This window comes from Impatiens glandulifera, chromosome 3, assembly GCF_907164915.1.
Source record: "Impatiens glandulifera chromosome 3, dImpGla2.1, whole genome shotgun sequence".
Taxonomy (NCBI): Eukaryota; Viridiplantae; Streptophyta; class Magnoliopsida; order Ericales; family Balsaminaceae; genus Impatiens; species Impatiens glandulifera.
Genome location: NC_061864.1, coordinates 5,875,656 through 5,895,780, shown reverse-complemented (window position 1 = coordinate 5,895,780; position 20,125 = coordinate 5,875,656). Strand labels below are relative to the sequence as shown.

At 28.6% G+C, this 20,125-nt stretch overlaps 5 protein-coding genes across 5 annotated transcripts; 2 read left to right on the top strand and 3 right to left on the bottom strand.

The window, feature by feature from the left end:
- Positions 1-490: 490 nt before the first annotated feature.
- On the bottom strand, positions 491-1,409 carry LOC124931999 (acetyltransferase At1g77540). Its single transcript, XM_047472593.1, has 2 exons — positions 1,071-1,409; positions 491-849 (listed from the first exon to the last, which is right to left on the bottom strand). The coding sequence occupies exons 1-2, from the start codon at positions 1,347-1,349 to the stop codon at positions 775-777; spliced, it is 354 nt and encodes a 117-aa protein (XP_047328549.1). The 5' UTR covers positions 1,350-1,409; the 3' UTR covers positions 491-774.
- A 1,426-nt stretch (positions 1,410-2,835) lies between these two features.
- On the bottom strand, positions 2,836-3,248 carry LOC124932472. Its single transcript, XM_047473105.1, has one exon. The coding sequence runs from the start codon at positions 3,174-3,176 to the stop codon at positions 2,859-2,861; it is 318 nt and encodes a 105-aa protein (XP_047329061.1). The 5' UTR covers positions 3,177-3,248; the 3' UTR covers positions 2,836-2,858.
- A 5,323-nt stretch (positions 3,249-8,571) lies between these two features.
- On the top strand, positions 8,572-10,270 carry LOC124930762 (TLC domain-containing protein 2). Its single transcript, XM_047471115.1, has 3 exons — positions 8,572-9,014; positions 9,320-9,606; positions 9,691-10,270. The coding sequence occupies exons 1-3, from the start codon at positions 8,768-8,770 to the stop codon at positions 10,003-10,005; spliced, it is 849 nt and encodes a 282-aa protein (XP_047327071.1). The 5' UTR covers positions 8,572-8,767; the 3' UTR covers positions 10,006-10,270.
- A 729-nt stretch (positions 10,271-10,999) lies between these two features.
- On the top strand, positions 11,000-12,734 carry LOC124929575 (40S ribosomal protein S6-like). The gene is made up of 6 exons (XM_047469977.1): positions 11,000-11,139; positions 11,207-11,271; positions 11,468-11,525; positions 11,668-11,776; positions 11,858-12,130; positions 12,357-12,734. The coding sequence occupies exons 1-6, from the start codon at positions 11,134-11,136 to the stop codon at positions 12,593-12,595; spliced, it is 750 nt and encodes a 249-aa protein (XP_047325933.1). The 5' UTR covers positions 11,000-11,133; the 3' UTR covers positions 12,596-12,734.
- A 5,705-nt stretch (positions 12,735-18,439) lies between these two features.
- LOC124932598 (peroxidase 17-like) lies at positions 18,440-19,746 on the bottom strand. Its single transcript, XM_047473254.1, has 3 exons — positions 19,506-19,746; positions 19,238-19,429; positions 18,440-19,158 (listed from the first exon to the last, which is right to left on the bottom strand). Exons 1-3 carry the CDS (start codon positions 19,737-19,739, stop codon positions 18,583-18,585), a joined length of 1,002 nt encoding a protein of 333 aa, XP_047329210.1. The 5' UTR covers positions 19,740-19,746; the 3' UTR covers positions 18,440-18,582.
- Positions 19,747-20,125: the final 379 nt, after the last annotated feature.

Here is a 20,125-nt window from a genome sequence, read left to right as displayed (position 1 = left end):
AATCACCCAATATAATTGGAAAAGCATGTAATGGTCCAAGTATTGCCTATGGCGAAGTCATAAAACACCCAATAGAAAAGGGAGTTAATTAGTTAAATATTCACTTTTATGTATTGTTTTTAACCTCCTTTAAACGAATATGCTGAATCAATTGTTTGGTTTGTTCATAGTTTATGACAAATTTAATCCAAAAAAAAAAATGAAAATATATATACTATTAATTTGATGTGATTACTATTATTTTAACGAGGCTGTTATACAAAAATGATCGGACTGTTGTACAAAAGGTACTTCGCCGATTAAGGGTCGAGGTCGCTGTATAACAGACATGTCCGTTTTTTTTTTTTTTTTTATAATAGGGAAGGGACATGTATCATTTCTCTATTTTAATATAATTAAAAATTAAATTTACCACAAATCAAGAATGTGTAGAATTAGCATTAACTTTAGCTATGTTTCAGCAAACATCTACAGTGAAAAGGAGCACTGATTCAGAAAACCAAATTTACAGAAGAGAACTGGTTCTTTATTATTATTATTATTATTATTATTATTATTATTAGTGATAAATGATATTTATTTACCAGTCTCAAGTAGCTAGGTGCACAACAAAGTAAAACAAGGTTTAGGATCATCATCATTATCATCAAACCATGTAGGTATGTAATTAATATATAGAAAAACTAACATCTTATGGTCTCAGGACTTGGAATCACTTCCATTCTATTCCATTCCATGGAGAGTTGAAACTGCAGATTCATTCATAGTTTGCTGTTACATGCTAGATTTGAGATCCTCAGACTGCACCACCAATGTTTTCCATGTTGGGTTTCGAGGAAGGAATGTCTCCTGCATATAAATACAAAAACAATTAATTAAAGAAGCCCTTTTTCTTCTTCTTCTTCTAGTTTCTTTCTCAGACAACGAACTAGAGCATGGAGAATTGAATCAGCAATATATACTGTGAAAACATCATGGCCTATTTCTATTCCTAGAATTTTGGCCTATTTCTATTTCAGACAGACAGAAGAAGAACAAGAGAGAGAGAGAGTAGTTAGTTAGATTCTCACGGAGACGTAAGAACAGGTGGGGATGATGGTCATGGATCGGGACTGGGCGTGAGAGAAAGCAGCTCGACAGAGATGATTAGCGAGACCTAGACCCCTTTTGCTGGGAGGGACATAGGTGTGAAGGATATCCATTACTTTTCCTCCATCCTTCACCTCGTAATCTAGGTATGCCACTTTATCATCCGTTTCGAATCTCTCTCTCTCCTCACTCCAAACAATCCTCGCCGCCGCCGCCGTCTCCCCCTCCAATCTCGCCGCCGCAGCCCTGCTCGTCGCCATCTCTATCTCTATCTCTCTCGCGCTGAATCACGGTTGATCAATAATGGGATGGCGTCAATACAACGCTAAAACCCAAATATAAATAACTTAAGAATGAACTCCAAATAATTGATTCCTCTTTCAATATATATATATATATTTAGTTTTTATAGTTTAACCCAAAATGAAGGATGCCAATTACAGTTAGTTAGGGATGGTAACGTCTATTTGTTAATGGGTATCCAAGATCGAGTTCACATGTTTTAAATCGAGCATGCGGAGCTCATTATTTATTGTGCTCCAATTTACCTTTTAATTTAATTTTTAATAATTAAGAAAAAAAATTATTATCTCTTCTTCGTTATTTTTCAATTCTTCATCTTGGATTTTTATTTTTTAATATTTTTAAAATTTCATTAAAATATTTTTTAGACTCTACAATAAAGTTGCAAGTCATCCGTGGCCAAAATTTTCTTTTGTGAGACTTGTAATGAATAATTTTATTTTTAAAAATTATAATTTCATTTGTTTTTTCAACATTTTTATTTACTTTTTAACTTATATAATCTTATAAAAATTTAATCGGATTATAGAATACCAGTCGGATCGGATACATGACGAAACGGGATGAGATATCATAGTCGAGTAATAAAATAATAATGGTATTAAGGAATGGATCCTTCACTATAATTTTATTTATTTTATATTATTTTGTTAGAAAAAATTTCATATATATATTAAAAATAAAAAAAATAGTTTAAAAGAAACCTGAAATAAAATAATATGATTAACTAAAAAAAATGACGTTATTTACTCTCAAATTTCCTACTCCCAAATTACTCATCATTAATTACACTCATATATATATATATATATATATATATATATATATATATATATATATATATATATATATATATATATATATATATATATTTCTTTATTTTCTTAACTCAAATATAATTTGAATTGAATGAGTGACTAACCATAATTGCATTATTTGTGTGATTATTCTTCGTTTAATTTCAGCACATTCATAGTGCATAGGTTTGAGAAAGTGAGAAGAATATTCCCAAAAGTGCAATCTTGAAAAATTATCATGGAAGACCTTGATATAACTAGAGACGGGAGAGACATGCACTCACTGAAGAAGATATGTCCTGTTTTTTATTTTATTTTTTGATGCCCTATTTCTTCACAAAACTTTGTAGGAGGAGATGATGATGTTCGACTCGATTTAGGGATGGACCGAACAGTCCACTAAACCGACTATTCAAGAGAATCGAACACTCATGATATTTTCACTTAATTAGAGTTTCAAAACAACTTATAATTTCAATTTACATAATGTAAGGAAATCTCTAAGCAACAAAAACCAATTCAAAAACCATTGTTTTAGTCCAGAAATTATCATTGTTATCCTGCATAGACACTATCATAAAGTTGTTGCTCGCTGATGTATCTAGGAATCTGTCTGTGTTAATAGTTATTATTCAGATTTACAAACAACTGAAATTGAAAACTACAGATTTACAGACCGGAACCACAGAAAGGGCAAAACCTGTAGTCTGTATTATTGACCTCTCGAGAGCAGAAATTACATCGAATCTTATCCAATACGGGAGGATGAAGATTGAACTTGGTAGGAAAGAAGAAGATATTGCAATTATCACAGTGCATCAAAGGCTCCTTACCCGGCCACCGCCAAACGGGAACGAAAAACAGTTTCAACACCTTCTCGTTCTCAACCAGATCCGCCGCCGATCCGCAGTTTATGCATCTCCCTGCTCCCGATTTAAGCACTTTCTTCACCTGTTGCTGCACTCCGCCCGCGAAGAAGAAGAACATTATTGATGCGATCCTAATTTTGAGGGTTATTTGATCTCGCGACCTACCGTAACCGCTTTTATTCTTCGTCCATCCATCTCTAGAGTGTTCGGCTACCTGTTTAATGGAATTTAAAATAAATAATAAATAAATAAATTAGTTTTTTTAAATAATAATAAAATATTAAGGTCAACAAATTGAAATTGAAATTTTTTTTTTTTTTTTCTAAGATAAGAATTTCACAACAATAATTATTTATTTATAAATATCAGATAAATAATAAATTAATAATAATTATTTATTTATACTGTAAATCTCAATATTACATATTTTCTATATTACTGTAATCTGCTTCTGTGAACATAGTAAATAATATTTTCTTTACATTAATAACAAATTACTGTAATTCCACTTTTTAATATTTCCCATTTACTTTTTTTATTCCAGATAAATATTTCTATGTATAAAAAAAATAAATCATAAAAAAAGCTCATCATTTTCTCATATTCAAGAATTTTGTATCAGAAACAGAATCAAGAAATGGCTTTTGACATGTTTGGCAAAAGGTCTAGTTTCTTCAAAGAATTTTACTGTTCTAATAGCTCTGAAACAATGGTAAGTAACAAAAATTAATAATATTTAATTTTCTCTATTTTGATTACTTATGTGAGTATATAAATATATAATTGTTTAATTAATCTCAGCACATTCCTGGTGGATTTGTGGAGATGCGAAGAGGAATGATACCTAAAAGTGCTATCTTGAAAAATAATCATGGAAGGACATGGTATATTAAAATAACTAGAGTTGGAAGGGATATGTTCTTCTTCGCAGATGGATGGTCAAAATTTGTTACCGATAACTCACTCACCGACCATGATTTTATGTCTTTTGATTATGACGGGAAAAGCACATTTGATTTTTCGGTGATTAGAAATGGTAAGAAAGTGGATGAAGCAGAGTTTGTGGATGAAATGGAAGAGGTGACAGTCGAAGAGGTAGAGGAAAAGGAAGAAGCTTCCATGGAAAAAGAAGCCCACAAAAGGTTCGATGGGGAAGAGATATTTAAACATGGTTTAATTGCCCGTCCTAAGTATCCTTATTTCGTCACTAAACTTAACCCGAAAAGGCAGACGATGGTATGTACCCTAACTATCTATATATGCTTATTAATTGTTAGAATTAGCTAGTGGATAATTTGAAAATATGTCTATTTTGAACATCTATAAAATAGTCATACCCACACTTGACATATTGTGAGTTTCATCTCAAGAGAATTACTGTTTGTATGTTTGTTAGTTCTAATCACTTATCTAGTTTGGTTTTCTTTCAAATATAATAGAATTATGATATTTTTTCTGACAATCTTCCAAATATTTTATACATTAGACATGGATTTGAACTTGGATCCACTAGACATAATTGTGGCTAAGTTACAAATGTACTTCTAAGAGACCTAAATGTCATTAGATTCCGACTTAGAATGTCATATGTTGATACTAGTAATGGCTAGTCTCAAATAATATATTTATTACAGATTGTTTCGTGAAAAAGATATGCGATGGATACTCTTAATCGAGGTAAACATTAAGGCGGTGTTAACTCGATAAGAGTTATTTAACAAGTAGAGTTTTAGGTTCAAGTATTCATATGCCTAAATTTCAATAAAAAAAACAAAAGAAATTTTGATAAGAGTAAAAGAGGTTAAGTCAAGACATCTTTTATTATGTATGAGAATAGTTGTGTATATATGTATTTATTTCAAACTAATGGTGACTTAATTGTTGGAATAATGGTTGGTTTGGAATTAAAATAAGTGTTTATTTAAAATGAAAAGACGTGTTTATGAGCAGTCAAGTTGTCTGTTCCCACATATCTCTGTTTCCTTGTTTTCTCCTACAGAGATGGGCAAAAGTGTAATTATATATATATTTTTTAAATAACTGTTTTGCCCCTCAATATGAGAGTGAGCAAAGATACGTGGGAGCAGATGATCCAATCCGATCTATAAGGATATGTTAATTAGAAATGAATACATGTGTATATATATTTATAATCACATGGCCATCTATTAATAGATGTATACTCACTTGGCATATCCAATTATATACTAAAAATCAATAGTTTTATATTATACAAAGAAAATGGAGATTAGCTTGTGACTTCATATATATATATTCAACATTTTTCATAGATAAGAAACATTTATATGTCTCACATTATTGATCAATCCATCAAAGTATTAGAGATTATTAGTTTTCTCTCTTAACACAATTGATTGGTAATGTTTGCGCAGTTTTTGCCTATCGAAGTCATTAAATGTTATGACATTAAGCTTCCTGCGGTTATGAAGATTGTATGTCCGGATGGGGTGGAAGTCTTCTGCGAGGTCGATACATGGAAAGATGGGAGCTTGATTAGGAAAGGTTGGACAGATTTCACAAAAATTCACAACATAAAGGATGATGATCGATGCATATGTGAGTTCATTCTCGATCGGAGTGGAGAAAATGATGTTCATTTAAAGATGACAATTGTGCGTTCGGGATCTTGGCTGCTCGAAGGGGAGAGGTATTTAGATATTAATATTTTCTTCTTTTTTCAATTATTAACATTGAGCCTCTTTAGGGATAAATATTCCTTATTATTATTATTAATGTGATTCACAACCAAGAAAACTAAGTTTTTTTTCACTATAAAGTTGATACATATAAATAATTATCTTGTAGAAATTTAACTACTAAAAAAAAAGAAACAATCATGCACGAAATATTTCATTTTCTCCACTTTTCACTTAAAGCATATTTTCATCGCCTAGTCTAACTATCTTTAATTTGAAAATGTACATTGACTAGGGCTGAAAGTTCCGAAAAAATGGTGAAGAAAAGAGAAACATGCAAGAAGTTCGAAGTGGAAGAGATATTTAAGCATGGTTTAGTTGCTCGTCCCGAGCATCCCTATTTTGTCACAGAATTGAACCAGAAAAGGGAGATTATGGTAAGTACTCTTCTACACATTAATTATTAATCTATGTGATTAATTAAAAGATATTCAATTAAACTTTTTTTTCATTACTTAAGATGAACTGAAACTTGTTTAAAACATTAATGATGGCAATATATTATAAACTATTGGATTCTGGATAATTTGTTAAGATAGATATGTATATTGCCAACATGATCTACCTAACGGTATAAGAGTGTATGTTTTTCTGTGCAAAAGTCAAGATTTTCACACTTTTTTTTTTTTTTTTTTTTACTTTTGTATGTAATGATGTTATATTGGGTTTAGAATGAAAAGATATGTCTATGAGTACATGTATATTAAGAAATGCATACATGTATTTAGAAATGAATACGTCTATTATAATTGAATATATGTGTCTATTTACATATGAATGTCTATAAATAGACTTAATAAATATTTTCAACAGTATGACTAATATGGTTTTTAATGTTTGTGCAGTTTTTTCCAGTCGGAGTCATTACAAATTATGGTATTAAGCTCCCTCAGATTCTGAAGATTGTGTGTCCGGATGGTGTAGATCTCTTCTCCGATGTCTATACTTGGAAAGATGGGAGGAGTATGATTAGGCAAGGTTGGACGTGTTTTACAGACAGGCACAACATAGAGTATGGTGACAAATGCATATGTGAATTCATTCAAGACAAGAATGGAGAAAACGACGTTTACTTAAAAATAACGATTCTGCGCTTGGGATCTTGGCTGCCCAAGTGGAGAGGTAAGACTTAAGAGATGTGAAGTTACAAACCTTTTATGTTGAATTATGTTATGTCAATGAACTCATGCTTGTAATAGTTGGATGTTATTATTTGTTGTTGTTTTTTTGCTGTTAAGCTTAGCCTGTTTAAGGACAAATAGTTGGTCATAATCATTGTGATTCACAATTAAGAAAACTATAATATGAACTACTTTTTTTGTATGCAGATTTTGATCAGATGGTAATAAGGTTGGTAAAACTAACTAATCCTCAATTTGAGAATCTATATTGATTCAACATTTTATAAATAGGTCCTGTTTGGAAATTTAGGCCGATCTGAAGAGATGAACCATATGAGGAGATAAATTGAGTATATTATGTAGTTGAAAAAGTGATATCAAACAAGGAAGTTCTGCAAATAATTCATGTGGGTAATCATGGACAAATGAAAAAACAATGTATTGCTTCATACAGAATTAGAATTGCTATTTTTTTTTTCTTTTCAAAATTTTGTTTGAATCATGAATGCAAACTTTCATGAACTGTAGCAAAAACATATTAAAATTTCTTTCAATTAGGGACAAATCCACATCCTTTGTTAAGCTTTTTCTAACATGTATCATTTTGATTTTATTCTTAAAACACACCTATTAGATTTATTTTTCATTTAATCTAATCAAAGACATTCATATTTCAATTACAACATTTTAGTCTTTTAACATTTAGTCATTGTTTGACAATATTTAGTTACATCTACTTGATCTCTAGCATTACTTTGGCCCAGATATTTATTTAAATTTAAGACATTTTTAAAAGAAATGTCAACCAAGAATACCTAAATAAATTAACCCATACATTTTCTAATATCTCAGCACAAACACGTATTGTACAAATCAGACCGTCACAACACGCGGAGGTAACGAGGTAGTTTAAACCTAAATAACTTTCTTTAGATATTATCAATCTCAGAGTTGACCGGGTCAACTTGTGAGTGCACTTTGATTCCACCTCATAACAAATTTATTTATTTGACTTTGAAATCTTTATCTTTTAATTAACTCATAATTGTAAACACGCAAAGTCAACTAATCATCTTGTGAGTTTAACTACCTAAGAAACACTTCAGTTTAAAATTTTATTATATATAAAAAGTGAATTAAAATATTTATAATAACAAAAATTAATTTGAAATATATTATCCAATTGTATTTTTAAAAAACAAATAAAAAAAATTCTAAAAAAGATTAAAAATATCAATTTTTGTATGCTGACACCACGGTCATCTTAAAAATAGTTTTTTTTTTTATACACTTAAATATGATTATAATAAAAGTTAATATGAAATACTACAAATGATGATATCTTTTACTTGTATTTTTGTGATGATAGTGTTTTAACTTTTGATGGATTTTCATATGATTTCTAATTATTGTTCTTATATTTTTGTATTTTTGGATAGAGTATTTGGAATTTTTGTTTTGTTGTTAGGTCTAATAGTTTTATTTATTTTCTTATTTAATCATACTATTATAAATAAAGTTTGATGTTTTTTTTTTTATATATATAAAAAGAAAATAGTTAATTTCCAAATAATATTATTAGCCTTTGGATGTGTAATAATCTGAACCGCTCTTTCTAGGGTTTTGACTGTCACCTTGTTTTTGATCAATGATAATGGCTCTAGCTACCAACCAGTCTTATCTCAACCGAAAGGAGGAATGTTCCTTCTTCTTCTTTTTCTTCCATTATTTTTCTGTGCTTGCATCACAGGAATAGCTGAGTCACGCATAAACAGGTGATGGGTGAATCTGTAAACCGTCTTACTTCTTCACTTCCATCCCCTTAATCCAGAGAAAGAGAGAGAGAGAGAGAGAGAGAGTTCGATTGGATTATGGCGAGGGGAGGCCCCGATCAGCAGGACAAGGCGGCAATGTTCTTCATGGCAACGCTGATCATGTGGGCCGTGTCGGTGTTCTTCGAAATACTATTCAATAGGCGAACCGAGTTGATTTATATACTTGCAGGTTTCTTCTTCTTTCAATCCGCCAACTGGTTCATCCGCTATGGGATCTCTCGTGACCCCCTCTTTGTCAACACCTGCGTCTCTCTTCTCCATTCTTCCATCACCTCTATTTTAGGTATATATATCTCTACTCTATTCTGTTTATGCCCTCATTTTTACTTCATCCATGACCTAATTCTATCCAATTCAGAGTTTCTTGTTATCTAATTTTGCCGCATATATCTTGCTAAGAATTGTGTCAAGGGTTTACCCTAAACACGGTGATTGAATTAAGCAGAGGTGAATTTCATATTCAACTTGATGTCTGTAGTTAATTTTGAAACTTGTAAGGTGTTCTTGTTTTCATTGTAGTCCAGTGAAGGTGAATTTCATATCCATCAATTTGCTCTTCTTATGTTTCATCTTTGTTCTTAATGGCAGTGATATTTGTTTTGGTGAACCGTTCACTGACGAGAAAAGACGAAGACCCTTATGAAATGTTTGAGCACTCACAATTGGTTGGTGCTATCTGGCCATGGGCATACCAAGCTCTTTGTTTTTCGTGTGGTTATTTCGCATATGACCAGTTGGATATGTTAAGATATCGCTTGTACAGTGGCTATATCCCATCTATACTATCCCATCATCTTGTACTTCTTGTTTGCTTCACGCTTGCTCTATTTCGCAACGTCACAATCAACTATCTTATTCTCACTCTCGTCTGTGAGGTATGTGCACCGTATCTGAAATCCCTTTTGGAAATGTGTGGAATTCATAATAATTTATCTCTTTCTCGTTTATCTTTGTTTTAGCTACACTCCGTATTTTTACATGTGAGGAAGTTGCGAAGGATGGTTGGCATTCGCGATGCACAAAGCATAATCATTAAGGTTGAATGGGTTCTCAACTGGTTTACCTTTATCTTTGCTAGGCTCGTGCCTCACGTTCTCATAACAATGAAGCTAGTGAAAGATGCTTCCGAGTTTGAAAAAGGTGTAGAACTTCCACTTGCTTTGTTTGGAATGGCGGGCATGAATCTTCTTAATGTATTACTTGGTCTTGATCTCTTTAAAGCTTTCTTGAGGGAGATCAATCTAACAAGAAGCCATCAAAATCACAGAGATTAGAGGTTGGGTCAAAATTCAAATTAAGTTTAAAATCCCATACTATAAGTGAATTTCTACAGTGATGTATTGTAAAATGTGAGGATCTATCTGTTAATGCGCGACTGTGTATAGTGTGCATATTTATTGTTTGTTGGTTGGTTGGTTGGGGGGGCAAGATGTAGATTTCTTCACATTCTATATATTTTGCTGACTGACAATTATTTTAGTTTTGTAGAGTGTAATAGTGTTAATTTGAATGTGCTGATTTTGAGATGAAAATTTTGGTTATGTCCCTTTCCCTTGTGTATGGTTATGAAAAAAATTAATTCAAGATTATGAAGAACTTGTCAAGCTCCTAAATAGTTCAGTCCCACTTTACATAAATTAAGAACCATTAAAATAATTCACAGAATTAGAATTTTTATTGTTCAGTTAAAGGATATGATCAGTATGTTGTTGAGTTATAATTTCTTATAATCCTATATTTTCTTTATTGTAGAACAAATCTTGATTTATAAAAAAATTGTATGACATATATAAATAGAGGAGTGATAGAGAGAGAAATTTGGTGAGAGAATGACTTTGGAAAATGTAAAAGTAGGAGGAAATTGGAAAATGTAAAAGTGGGAGTAAAGAGAGAAATTATTTGATTTTTTCAGCTAAGATTATTCTAAGTCATTCCCTCACCTAATCATTTCTAGTATAAATAATGGTGTAAAAAAAAACAATAATTAAGTCAAGCAATATATTTTTCATTTTCTTTTAACAAAGTTATTAAATTGTATTTTTTTTGTTTATTCTTTTCTCTAAATTAATAATTTTAAATTTAATTTTAATTGTTTCTAAGTATTTTTATTATAAGAACTTTTACAATTGAAAAATATCAAAGTTTAATAATAATAATAATAATAAAATATTATAGCTATTATTAGTTTTTGTAAGAAATAAATATATAATATTTAATATTTAAAAAAAAAGTTGGAATGGGCCTATGTTGGGCCTGTCCAGAGATAAAATGATGATGACCTTCTATCATTTAAGCGAGAGCTCCGACGAAAATAAAAAACCCTAGGCGGCCAAGAGCAACCGTAAGAGCTAGAGAGTCCTCCTGTTGTATCTTCTTCGTGGCCGCGTCTCTGTCTCAACAAGATGAAGGTTTGTTCTAATCCTTGAACCCTAATTCCATTGAATTCAGTTACGTAATTCTTCTTTTTCTTTGCAGTTCAACATTGCCAACCCAACCACTGGTTGTCAGAAGAAGCTCGAGATCGACGATGATCAAAAACTGTAAGCTGGACTGTTATATTTTCTTCTTTGTTTATTTTCATCCAGGATTGTAATATTGTGATTATTGTTTGAGATATGTTGGCAGAGTTGTTCGATTTCGATTTTTTTTTGTTCTTATTGGTGTACGATCTTATAGCTTAGTCTTTTTTATAATTTAATGTCTCATCCATTGATACACACATGATTTGTTTTGCAGACGAGCTTTTTATGACAAAAGGATCTCACAGGAGGTCAGTGGAGATGCTCTTGGTGAGGTATGATATTAACTCGTTTTGTTATGAACTAGGACTTGAGATATATGTGCCCACATTGTTTGTTTTACAAAAATGAAACAACTTGGTGATGTTAGAAAAGTTGGAATTAAGGTTCTTATGAAGACACATTTTAAATATGCAGGAATTCAAGGGCTATATCTTCAAGATAAAGGGAGGTTGTGACAAACAAGGATTTCCTATGAAGCAGGGAGTTTTGACCCCAGGCCGTGTTAGTCTTTTGTTGCATAGAGGTTGGTTTTCCAATCATATATAGATTTCCTGCTGTGCCCACATAAAACCTTATAATTATAATTTGGATATGTTTTCATCAGGCACCCCTTGCTTCCGAGGTTATGGAAGGAGAAATGGAGAGCGTAGAAGAAAGTCTGTTCGTGGATGCATTGTTAGCCAAGATCTCTCAGTTTTGAACTTGGTTATCGTGAAGAAGGGTGAAAATGATCTCCCTGGACTTACTGATGTTGAAAAACCAAGAATGAGAGGTCCTAAGAGGGCATCAAAGATTAGGAAGCTTTTTAACCTTTCCAAGGACGATGATGTCAGGAAATATGTCAACACATATCGCCGAACTTTTACTAACAAAGCTGGTGAGATTTCTGTTTAAATTTGCAACTTTCTATGCTGGAAATCTAATCTTAAGGCCTTCTTAGATCTATCTAGGTGGGTATTTCTAAATAACCTTAGTTAGATCTAGGTATTTGAGTTGATGGTTTCAATAATGTAATAGATGAATGATTAGATAACTGCTAGATTTGTATTATTTTGTTTCTATTGTGAATCATAATTGCGGTTTGTGGTCTATATTTGTTACAGGCAAGAAAGTGAGTAAAGCTCCTAAGATTCAAAGGCTTGTAACTCCTTTGACACTTCAAAGGAAACGGTCGAGAATTGCTGAGAAGAAGAAGAGGGTGTCAAAAGCTAAGGCAGAGGCAGCTGATTACCAAAAACTTCTAGCTTCCAGGCTGAAGGAGCAGAGAGAAAAACGAAGTGAGAGCATGGCAAAGAAAAGGTCCAGACTTTCTACAGCATCTAAACCCTCTGTCATAGCTTAAAAAGCCTACCATGGCGCTTCTGCCATTCGATAAAAACTTTCTCTGCATTTTAAATCATTATGAGATTATCTGGATTAGATTTTATCATTTGAGTTACTTTGTTGAACATCCATTAACTTGAATTTATTATTTTTATCCAGTTTGGTTGTTGGTTCATGAATTTTCTCCCCAACTATTCTAAATGCAGGAGTTTTCAAGTCATTTGCACTCTCTTTTTGTGGCAATTAGATGACTGACATTTGTGAAAGACATAGTTTGGATTGACCCTAACTCAAAATATATTAAGTTAAATTGGTTTGGGTTGATTTTATTAGGGTAGGGTATCCAAATTAATTTAATTACCTCATATATATATATAATTAATTATATCTGTATTATTGTTCTAATGATTTAGTTTGGTTTTGAGAGTTTATCATATTTAATTTTATTTAGTATGAATTATTTAAATATTATTTATATAATATAATATTATTTTTTCAACTAATTTAATAATTAAAATATTAAAAATATTTCAAATAAATAAAAATTATGTTAAACAACCATTAAAATAATAAACAAATAAATGCTATCTAATTAAAAAGTCAAAATCCATATATATATATTCAAATGTTTATCATAACATTATATTTTAATTTTTTAAATAAATATTAATTAAATAATTTATATTAAATTTATCGTTAATTCAAGTTTAAATTTATTGTAAATTTTATTTATTCATAATTTTATTTCCATTTATTAATAAAATTAACTTGATTTCAATATACATAATATTCACAAGATTAAACCATAAAAAAAAATTCAACTTTTTATTAAATCAATTTTTCTTTTCTATATGTTGCAATGGCATAGAAAAATAGATAGGAAGACCATTAATGATAATAAACTAAATGGGTATATTAATGTGTTTTGATTTTAGTTATAATATTCTTTTAGTTACAATATTCAATGCTAAAGTTAGCTTATTAAAAATAAAGTGAATAGGTATGGATAGACAATTAAATGTTTATAGTAACATTATATTTTTATTTTTTAATTAAATATTAAATATTTGATATTTAATTATAATTTAAATTAAATTCAATATGAATTTTATTTATTCACGATCTTATAATATTCTTTTAGTTACAATATTCAATACTAAAGTTAGCTAATTAAAAATAAAGTGAATAGGTATGGATAGACAATTAAATGTTTATAGTAACATTATACTTTTATTTTTTAATTAAACATTAAATATTAAATATTTAATTATAATTTAAATTAAATTCAATGTGAATTTTATTTATTCCCGATCTTATTTCCATTCATTAATGAAATTAGCTTAATTTCAATATATCAAAGAAAAAAGTTTAAAGTTTTTATTAAATCAACTTTTTTTTCCATTTGTTGCAATGGCATAGAAAAAGAGACGATAAAGCTATTAAGATAATAAACCAAATGAGTATATTAATGTCTTTGGTTTTTAATTATGATAGTCAATGCTAGTTAATTAAAAAGTAAAGATTATGGGTATAGGTATTGATAAGTTAAATGTTTATCATAATATTATATTTTAATTTTTTAATTAAATATTAAATAATTACTATTTAATTATAATTTAGATTAAACCGTTAATTCACGTTTAAATTTATTATAAAATTTATTTATTCATAATATTATTTTCATTCATAAAATTAACTTAATTTTAATATATGTGATATTCAAATGAATTAAACTGTAAAGAAAATAAAAAGTTTAGTTTTTTATTAAATCAACTTTTCTTCCCCAATTGTAATTGTTACAATGACATAAAAAAAAGTATAATAAAAAGTAAAGCCCATAGGTATTGATAGACCAGTGAACCAAATAAAGGATCAACTTGGATAATAGAAAAATTAAGGAAATCTTTGTTCCACATTATACTCATTAAAATAAATAGTTTGAGCTTTAAGCATAACACCACCTAAGAGATAAATATCTTTAGGTATATTTCAACAATTGTGATCTAAAATTATAAAGATTCGACACTTGTACTTTTTCATGGGCGATGATTCTTTAGGCCTATCTATATTATGCTTTATCATCTAACGTATAGATCATATACTGATGGTACAAAGTCGAGCATACATAGGACGATCTTCATACGTAAATAATCAGGAGGAAAAAAAGGGCAGTAGATGATAATGAGTAAATATATCACACTATTTAGCGCTTAGGATTACTCTGACTTTTATGTTACTATTCCTAGTCCGGTCTTATTTGCAAGTGAAATCATTCAAAGTTAAATGTTTATCGTAACATTATATTTTAATTTTTTAATTAAACATTAAATAATTAATATTTAATATTATTTTAGATTAAATTCGTCGTTAATTCACGCTTAAATTTATTGTGAATTTTATTACTCACGATTTTATTTTCATTCATTAATTAAATTATCTTAATTTCAATATATGTGATATTCAAAATAATTAAATTGTGAAGAAAAAAAGGTTCAACTTTTTATTTAAATCAACTTTTCTTCAACATTTGTTGCAATAAAAAAAAAAGGTCATTAAGATAATAAACCAAATATGTATATTAATGTCTTTTGTTTTTAGTTAAGATAATCAATGATAGCTTATTAAAAAAGTAGTGTCCATATGTATTATCAATTATAATTAACATTATATTTTATTTTTTTAATTAATTATATAACATTAATTAAATAATTAATATTTAATTATAATTTAGATTAAATCACAATCTTATTTTTATTCATTAATAAAATTAGTTTAATTTCAATATATGTGATATTTAAAGGGATTAAAGAGTAAAACAATTTCAACTTTTTATTAAATCAACTTTTCTTTTAAGTTTGATGCAATGACATAGAAAAAGAGACTACAAAACAAGACCATTAAGATAATAAACTAACTGGGTATATTAATGTCTTTTGTTTTTAGTTACGATAGTCAATGTTAGCTTATTAAAAAGTAAAACCAATATGTATTATAAACCAATTAAAAGTTAAATGAAATGTTTATCATAATTTTTATATTTTATTTTTTTAATTAAACATTAATTAATTAAATAATTAATATTTAATTATAATTTAAATTAAAATCACCGTTAATTCACATTTAAATTTATTGTAAATTTTATTTATTCACAATCTTATTTTCATTCATTAAAAAATTAATTTAATTTTAATATATGTTATATTAAAAAGATTAAATTGTAAAAGAAAAGTTCAACTTTGTATTAAATCAACTTTTATTTCCCATTAGTTGCAATGACATAGAAAAAGAGACGACAAGACAAGACCATTAAAATAATAAACCAACTGAGTATATTAATGCCTATTTTTTTTACATTAAAAGTAAAGTCTATAGATGAATGTTAAATGTTTATCCTAATATTAATTAAATAATTAACATTTTATTATAATTTAAATTAAATTCACCTCGTTAATTCACGTTTAAAATTATTGTGAATTTTATTTACTCAAAATTTTATTTTTATTCATTAATGTAATTAACTTAATTTCAATAAATATTCAAAAGATTAAACTGTAAAGACAAAAAAAATTTAAACAAAAAACTTTTTATTAAATTAACTTTTCTTCTCCATTTGTTGCAGTGACATAGAAAATAGAGACTAAAAAGGCCATTAAGATAATAAACCAAATGGTTATATTAATGTCTTTTGTTTTTAGATACGACAGTAAATGTTAGCTAATTAAAAAGCAAAGTTATATCTATTAATAGACCAATTAAAGTTAAATGTTTATCATAATATTATAGATTAATTTTTTAATTAGACATTAAATATTAATTAATTAATAATTAATTATAATTTAAATTAAATTCACTATTAATTCACGTTTAAATCTAATATTCATAATTTTATTTTTATTCATTAATGAAATCAGCTCAATATCAATATGTGATATTCAAACGGATTACACTGTAAAGACCAAAAAGTTCAGCTTTTTATTAAATCAACTTTTCGTCATCGTTTGTTGCAATGGCATAGAAAAAGAGACGAGAAGACCATTCAAATAATAAACTAAATGGTTATTTCAATGTTTTTTATTTTTAGTTATGATAGTCAATGCTAACTAATTAGAAGGTAAAGTCTTAGGAGAGTTAAATGTTTATCATAATATTATATTTTAATTTTTTAATTAAATAATTAATATTTAATTATAATTTAGATTGAATTCATCGTTAATTCACGTTTAAATTTATTGTGAATTTTATTTACTCATAATTTTATTTCCATTTATTAATGAAATAAGTTTAATTTTAATATATGTGATATTCAAAATATTAAACCGTAAAAAAAAAAAATTTAAATTTTTATTAAATCAACTTTTCTTCTCCATTTGTTACATTGGAATACAAAAAGAAAGGTCATTAAGATAATAAACCAAATGATTATATTAATATTTTTTGTTTTTAATTACAGTTCAATGCTAATTAATTAAAAAGTTAAGTTTATAAGTATTGATAGAACAATTAAAAGTTAAATATTTATTATAATATTATATTTTAATTAGACATTTAATATTAATTAAATAATTAATATTTAATTATAATTTAAATTAAATTTACCGTTAAATATTTATTATAATATTATATTTTAATTAGACATTTAATATTAATTAAATAATTAATATATAATTAATTAATTCACGTTTAAAGTGAATTTTATTTACTAACCATCTTATTCCATTTACTAATGAAATTAGTTTAATTTTAATATATGTGATATTTAAAGGTAAACTGTAAAGAAAAAAAAAGTTAAGCTTTTTATTAAATCAAATTTTCTTACCTATTTGTTGCAATGACATAAAAAATAGAGACAATGACATTAAGATAAGAAATGTCTTTTCTTTTTATTTACGATAGTAAATGCCAGCTAATTAAAAAGTAGAGTCTTAGATATTATAGAACAATTAAAGTTAAATGTTTATCATAACATTTTATTTTAATTTTTTAATTAGATATTAAATATTAATTAAATAATTAATATTTAATTATAATTTAAATTAAATTTACCATTACTTCACGTTTAAATTTATTGTGAATTTTATTTACTCACAATCTTATTCCATTTATTAATGAATTTAGCTTAATTTTAATATACGATGATATTTAAAGGTAAACTGTAAAGACAAAAAAATCAGTTTTTTATTAAATTAACTTTTTTTTCCCATTTGTTGAAATGACATAGAAAATGGAGACTACAAGGCTATTAAGATAAGAAACCAAATGAGTATATTAATATGTTTTCTTTTTAGTTACCATAGTCAATGCTAGCTAATTAAAAAGTAAAGTCTATTTTATAGGTATTGAGAGAGCAATTAAAGATAAATATTTATCATAATATTATATTTTAATTTTTTAATTAGACAATAAATATTAATTAAATAATTAATATTTAATTATAATTTAAATTAAATTTACCGTTAAATTTATTATGAATTTTATTTTACTCACAATCTTATTTCATTAATGAAATTAGCTTAATTTAAATATATATAATATTTAAAGGGATTAAACTGTAATGACAAAAAAAAAAAAGTTCAGCTTTTTATTAAATCAACTTTTCTTCCCGTACATTAATGTCTTTTGTTTCTAAAGACTTATTATTGGGCACATTTCCATACATTAAGCTAGCATACAACCAAAGTTCAAATATGGTAAACGCTTAAAAACAACATTCATCTGCAATCACTGCTCTTTTTTTTTTTGTTTTGTTTTATTGTTTTGTCTACTTTGAAAAAAAACTTGTATCATGATAAACTTCAAAAGTAAAACTGCAAAAGTGATTATTTAAAATGTCGATCAAATTCATAAAATTAAAAAGCAATCATCATCATGCAACATTACACTTAATTAAACTTAGACGAAACTTAGAAAGTGATATCTGATTTAAGTAAGTAATTAGATCAGATGTCTTCAACCTTAAAACTCCTTCAGTTCTTCTTCTTCTTCTTCCTTGAAACAGCAGCTAATTAATCAATGATGGTGATTGACCACCCTACAGTTCCTTCTAATCTCGCCGGATCTACCTGATTGGAGATCGCCCATCTTGATCATCCCCTTGGCAAAAGCTTCAAAGAATTCCTTCTCCCCTCTACTGAATCTCTCCACATACTTCCTAGTCTCGGGCAACGTATACAGTGATTGATCCGAATTAAAAAATCCTTTTCCCTTAATCAATTCCTTATAATACTTGTTATCGAACACTTTCGGCGTCGGATCTAAGTCCACGGTTACATTCGAGATAGCACCCCACGGTGGGCAGAACTTCTCCATCCTCTTCCTGTATCCAATTTCCATAGCCGGGTCAGGCTTACCAGACCCGGACTGATTATAGAGTCGAAAGACCATTCCAATACAATCTCCTTTACCGATCGAATGAGACCCGGAAAGCGCCACGAGATCTTTGGCGGAGAGGTTGAATCTCTGGAAGAGACCGAGGAGATAAGTTGCGTTTGCTCTTGGGGTGGGCATGATATCATTGGAATCCTGTAGGCTGGCGGTGAGACCGTCTTTTCTACCCAATTTCACCGCCCAATCCGGCCCTCCGCTCTATTAACAAAATATATAAGGAAACCAACAATATTATATCATATTATTATAAAAGGAAAGGTTGGTTGGTTGTACTTACGAAAAATACAGCATCCCTGGCCGCCATGATGATAATGTCAGCGCAAGAGACGACTCCGGGGCAGATTCGTTCGAGGTTGGCTTTGGCTTCATCGATGATATCGTATCTTCTTAAAGAGCCTCCGTTGGCGAAGGATTCCTTTTCTCCTAACATGTTTGGAGTGTCATCTAGTAACAGTGAAGCATCGCATCCCTGTATATATACATATATATAATATATATGTCATATTGTTTTGTTTGAAAGAAATCGATGTAGAAATCTTACTTACATTGACAAAGCAATCGTGGAACTGAAGGCGCATAACAGAAGCAGCGCTTCTGGGTTCACTAATCATGTTTTTTCTGATGACTTTTTTGACTGTGATTTCGGCAGCAGGGCAAGTGGTGGAGTAATACCCATGTCGGAGTTTACTATGACTGGCTCCGTCGCCGCCGTGGAGGGCGGCTAGTGAGATTAGGAAGAAGAAGAAGAAGAAAGAGACGGTGCTACTGGTGGGGAACATAATTTGTTTTGGGAAAAGTGATTCAAAATGAAAATTTTGGACTACCTCCTCCCTCAGTGTCACCATTTTATAACCTTTCTTGAACTCAATGCAATTTTTATTTTATTTTTTTTTATTTTTTTTATATTTAGAAACAACTCATAATCATTTAAATATATTATGTGGTTAAATTGGAGGTAAAACAACTTTTTAAAAATTAATTTTAATATTTGTGTATAAATTATATATTATTTTAAAGATATATAAATATTAAAAATTCAGAAAAAAAAATATTAAAGGGGTGGGCCTAGTGTATCCCAGTGTTAGCATTATCAATTGCTCAGAGGGTGTTAAATTTGAAATTTTCATTTTTTTTAAATAATGTGTACAATAATCCCTTCATTTAT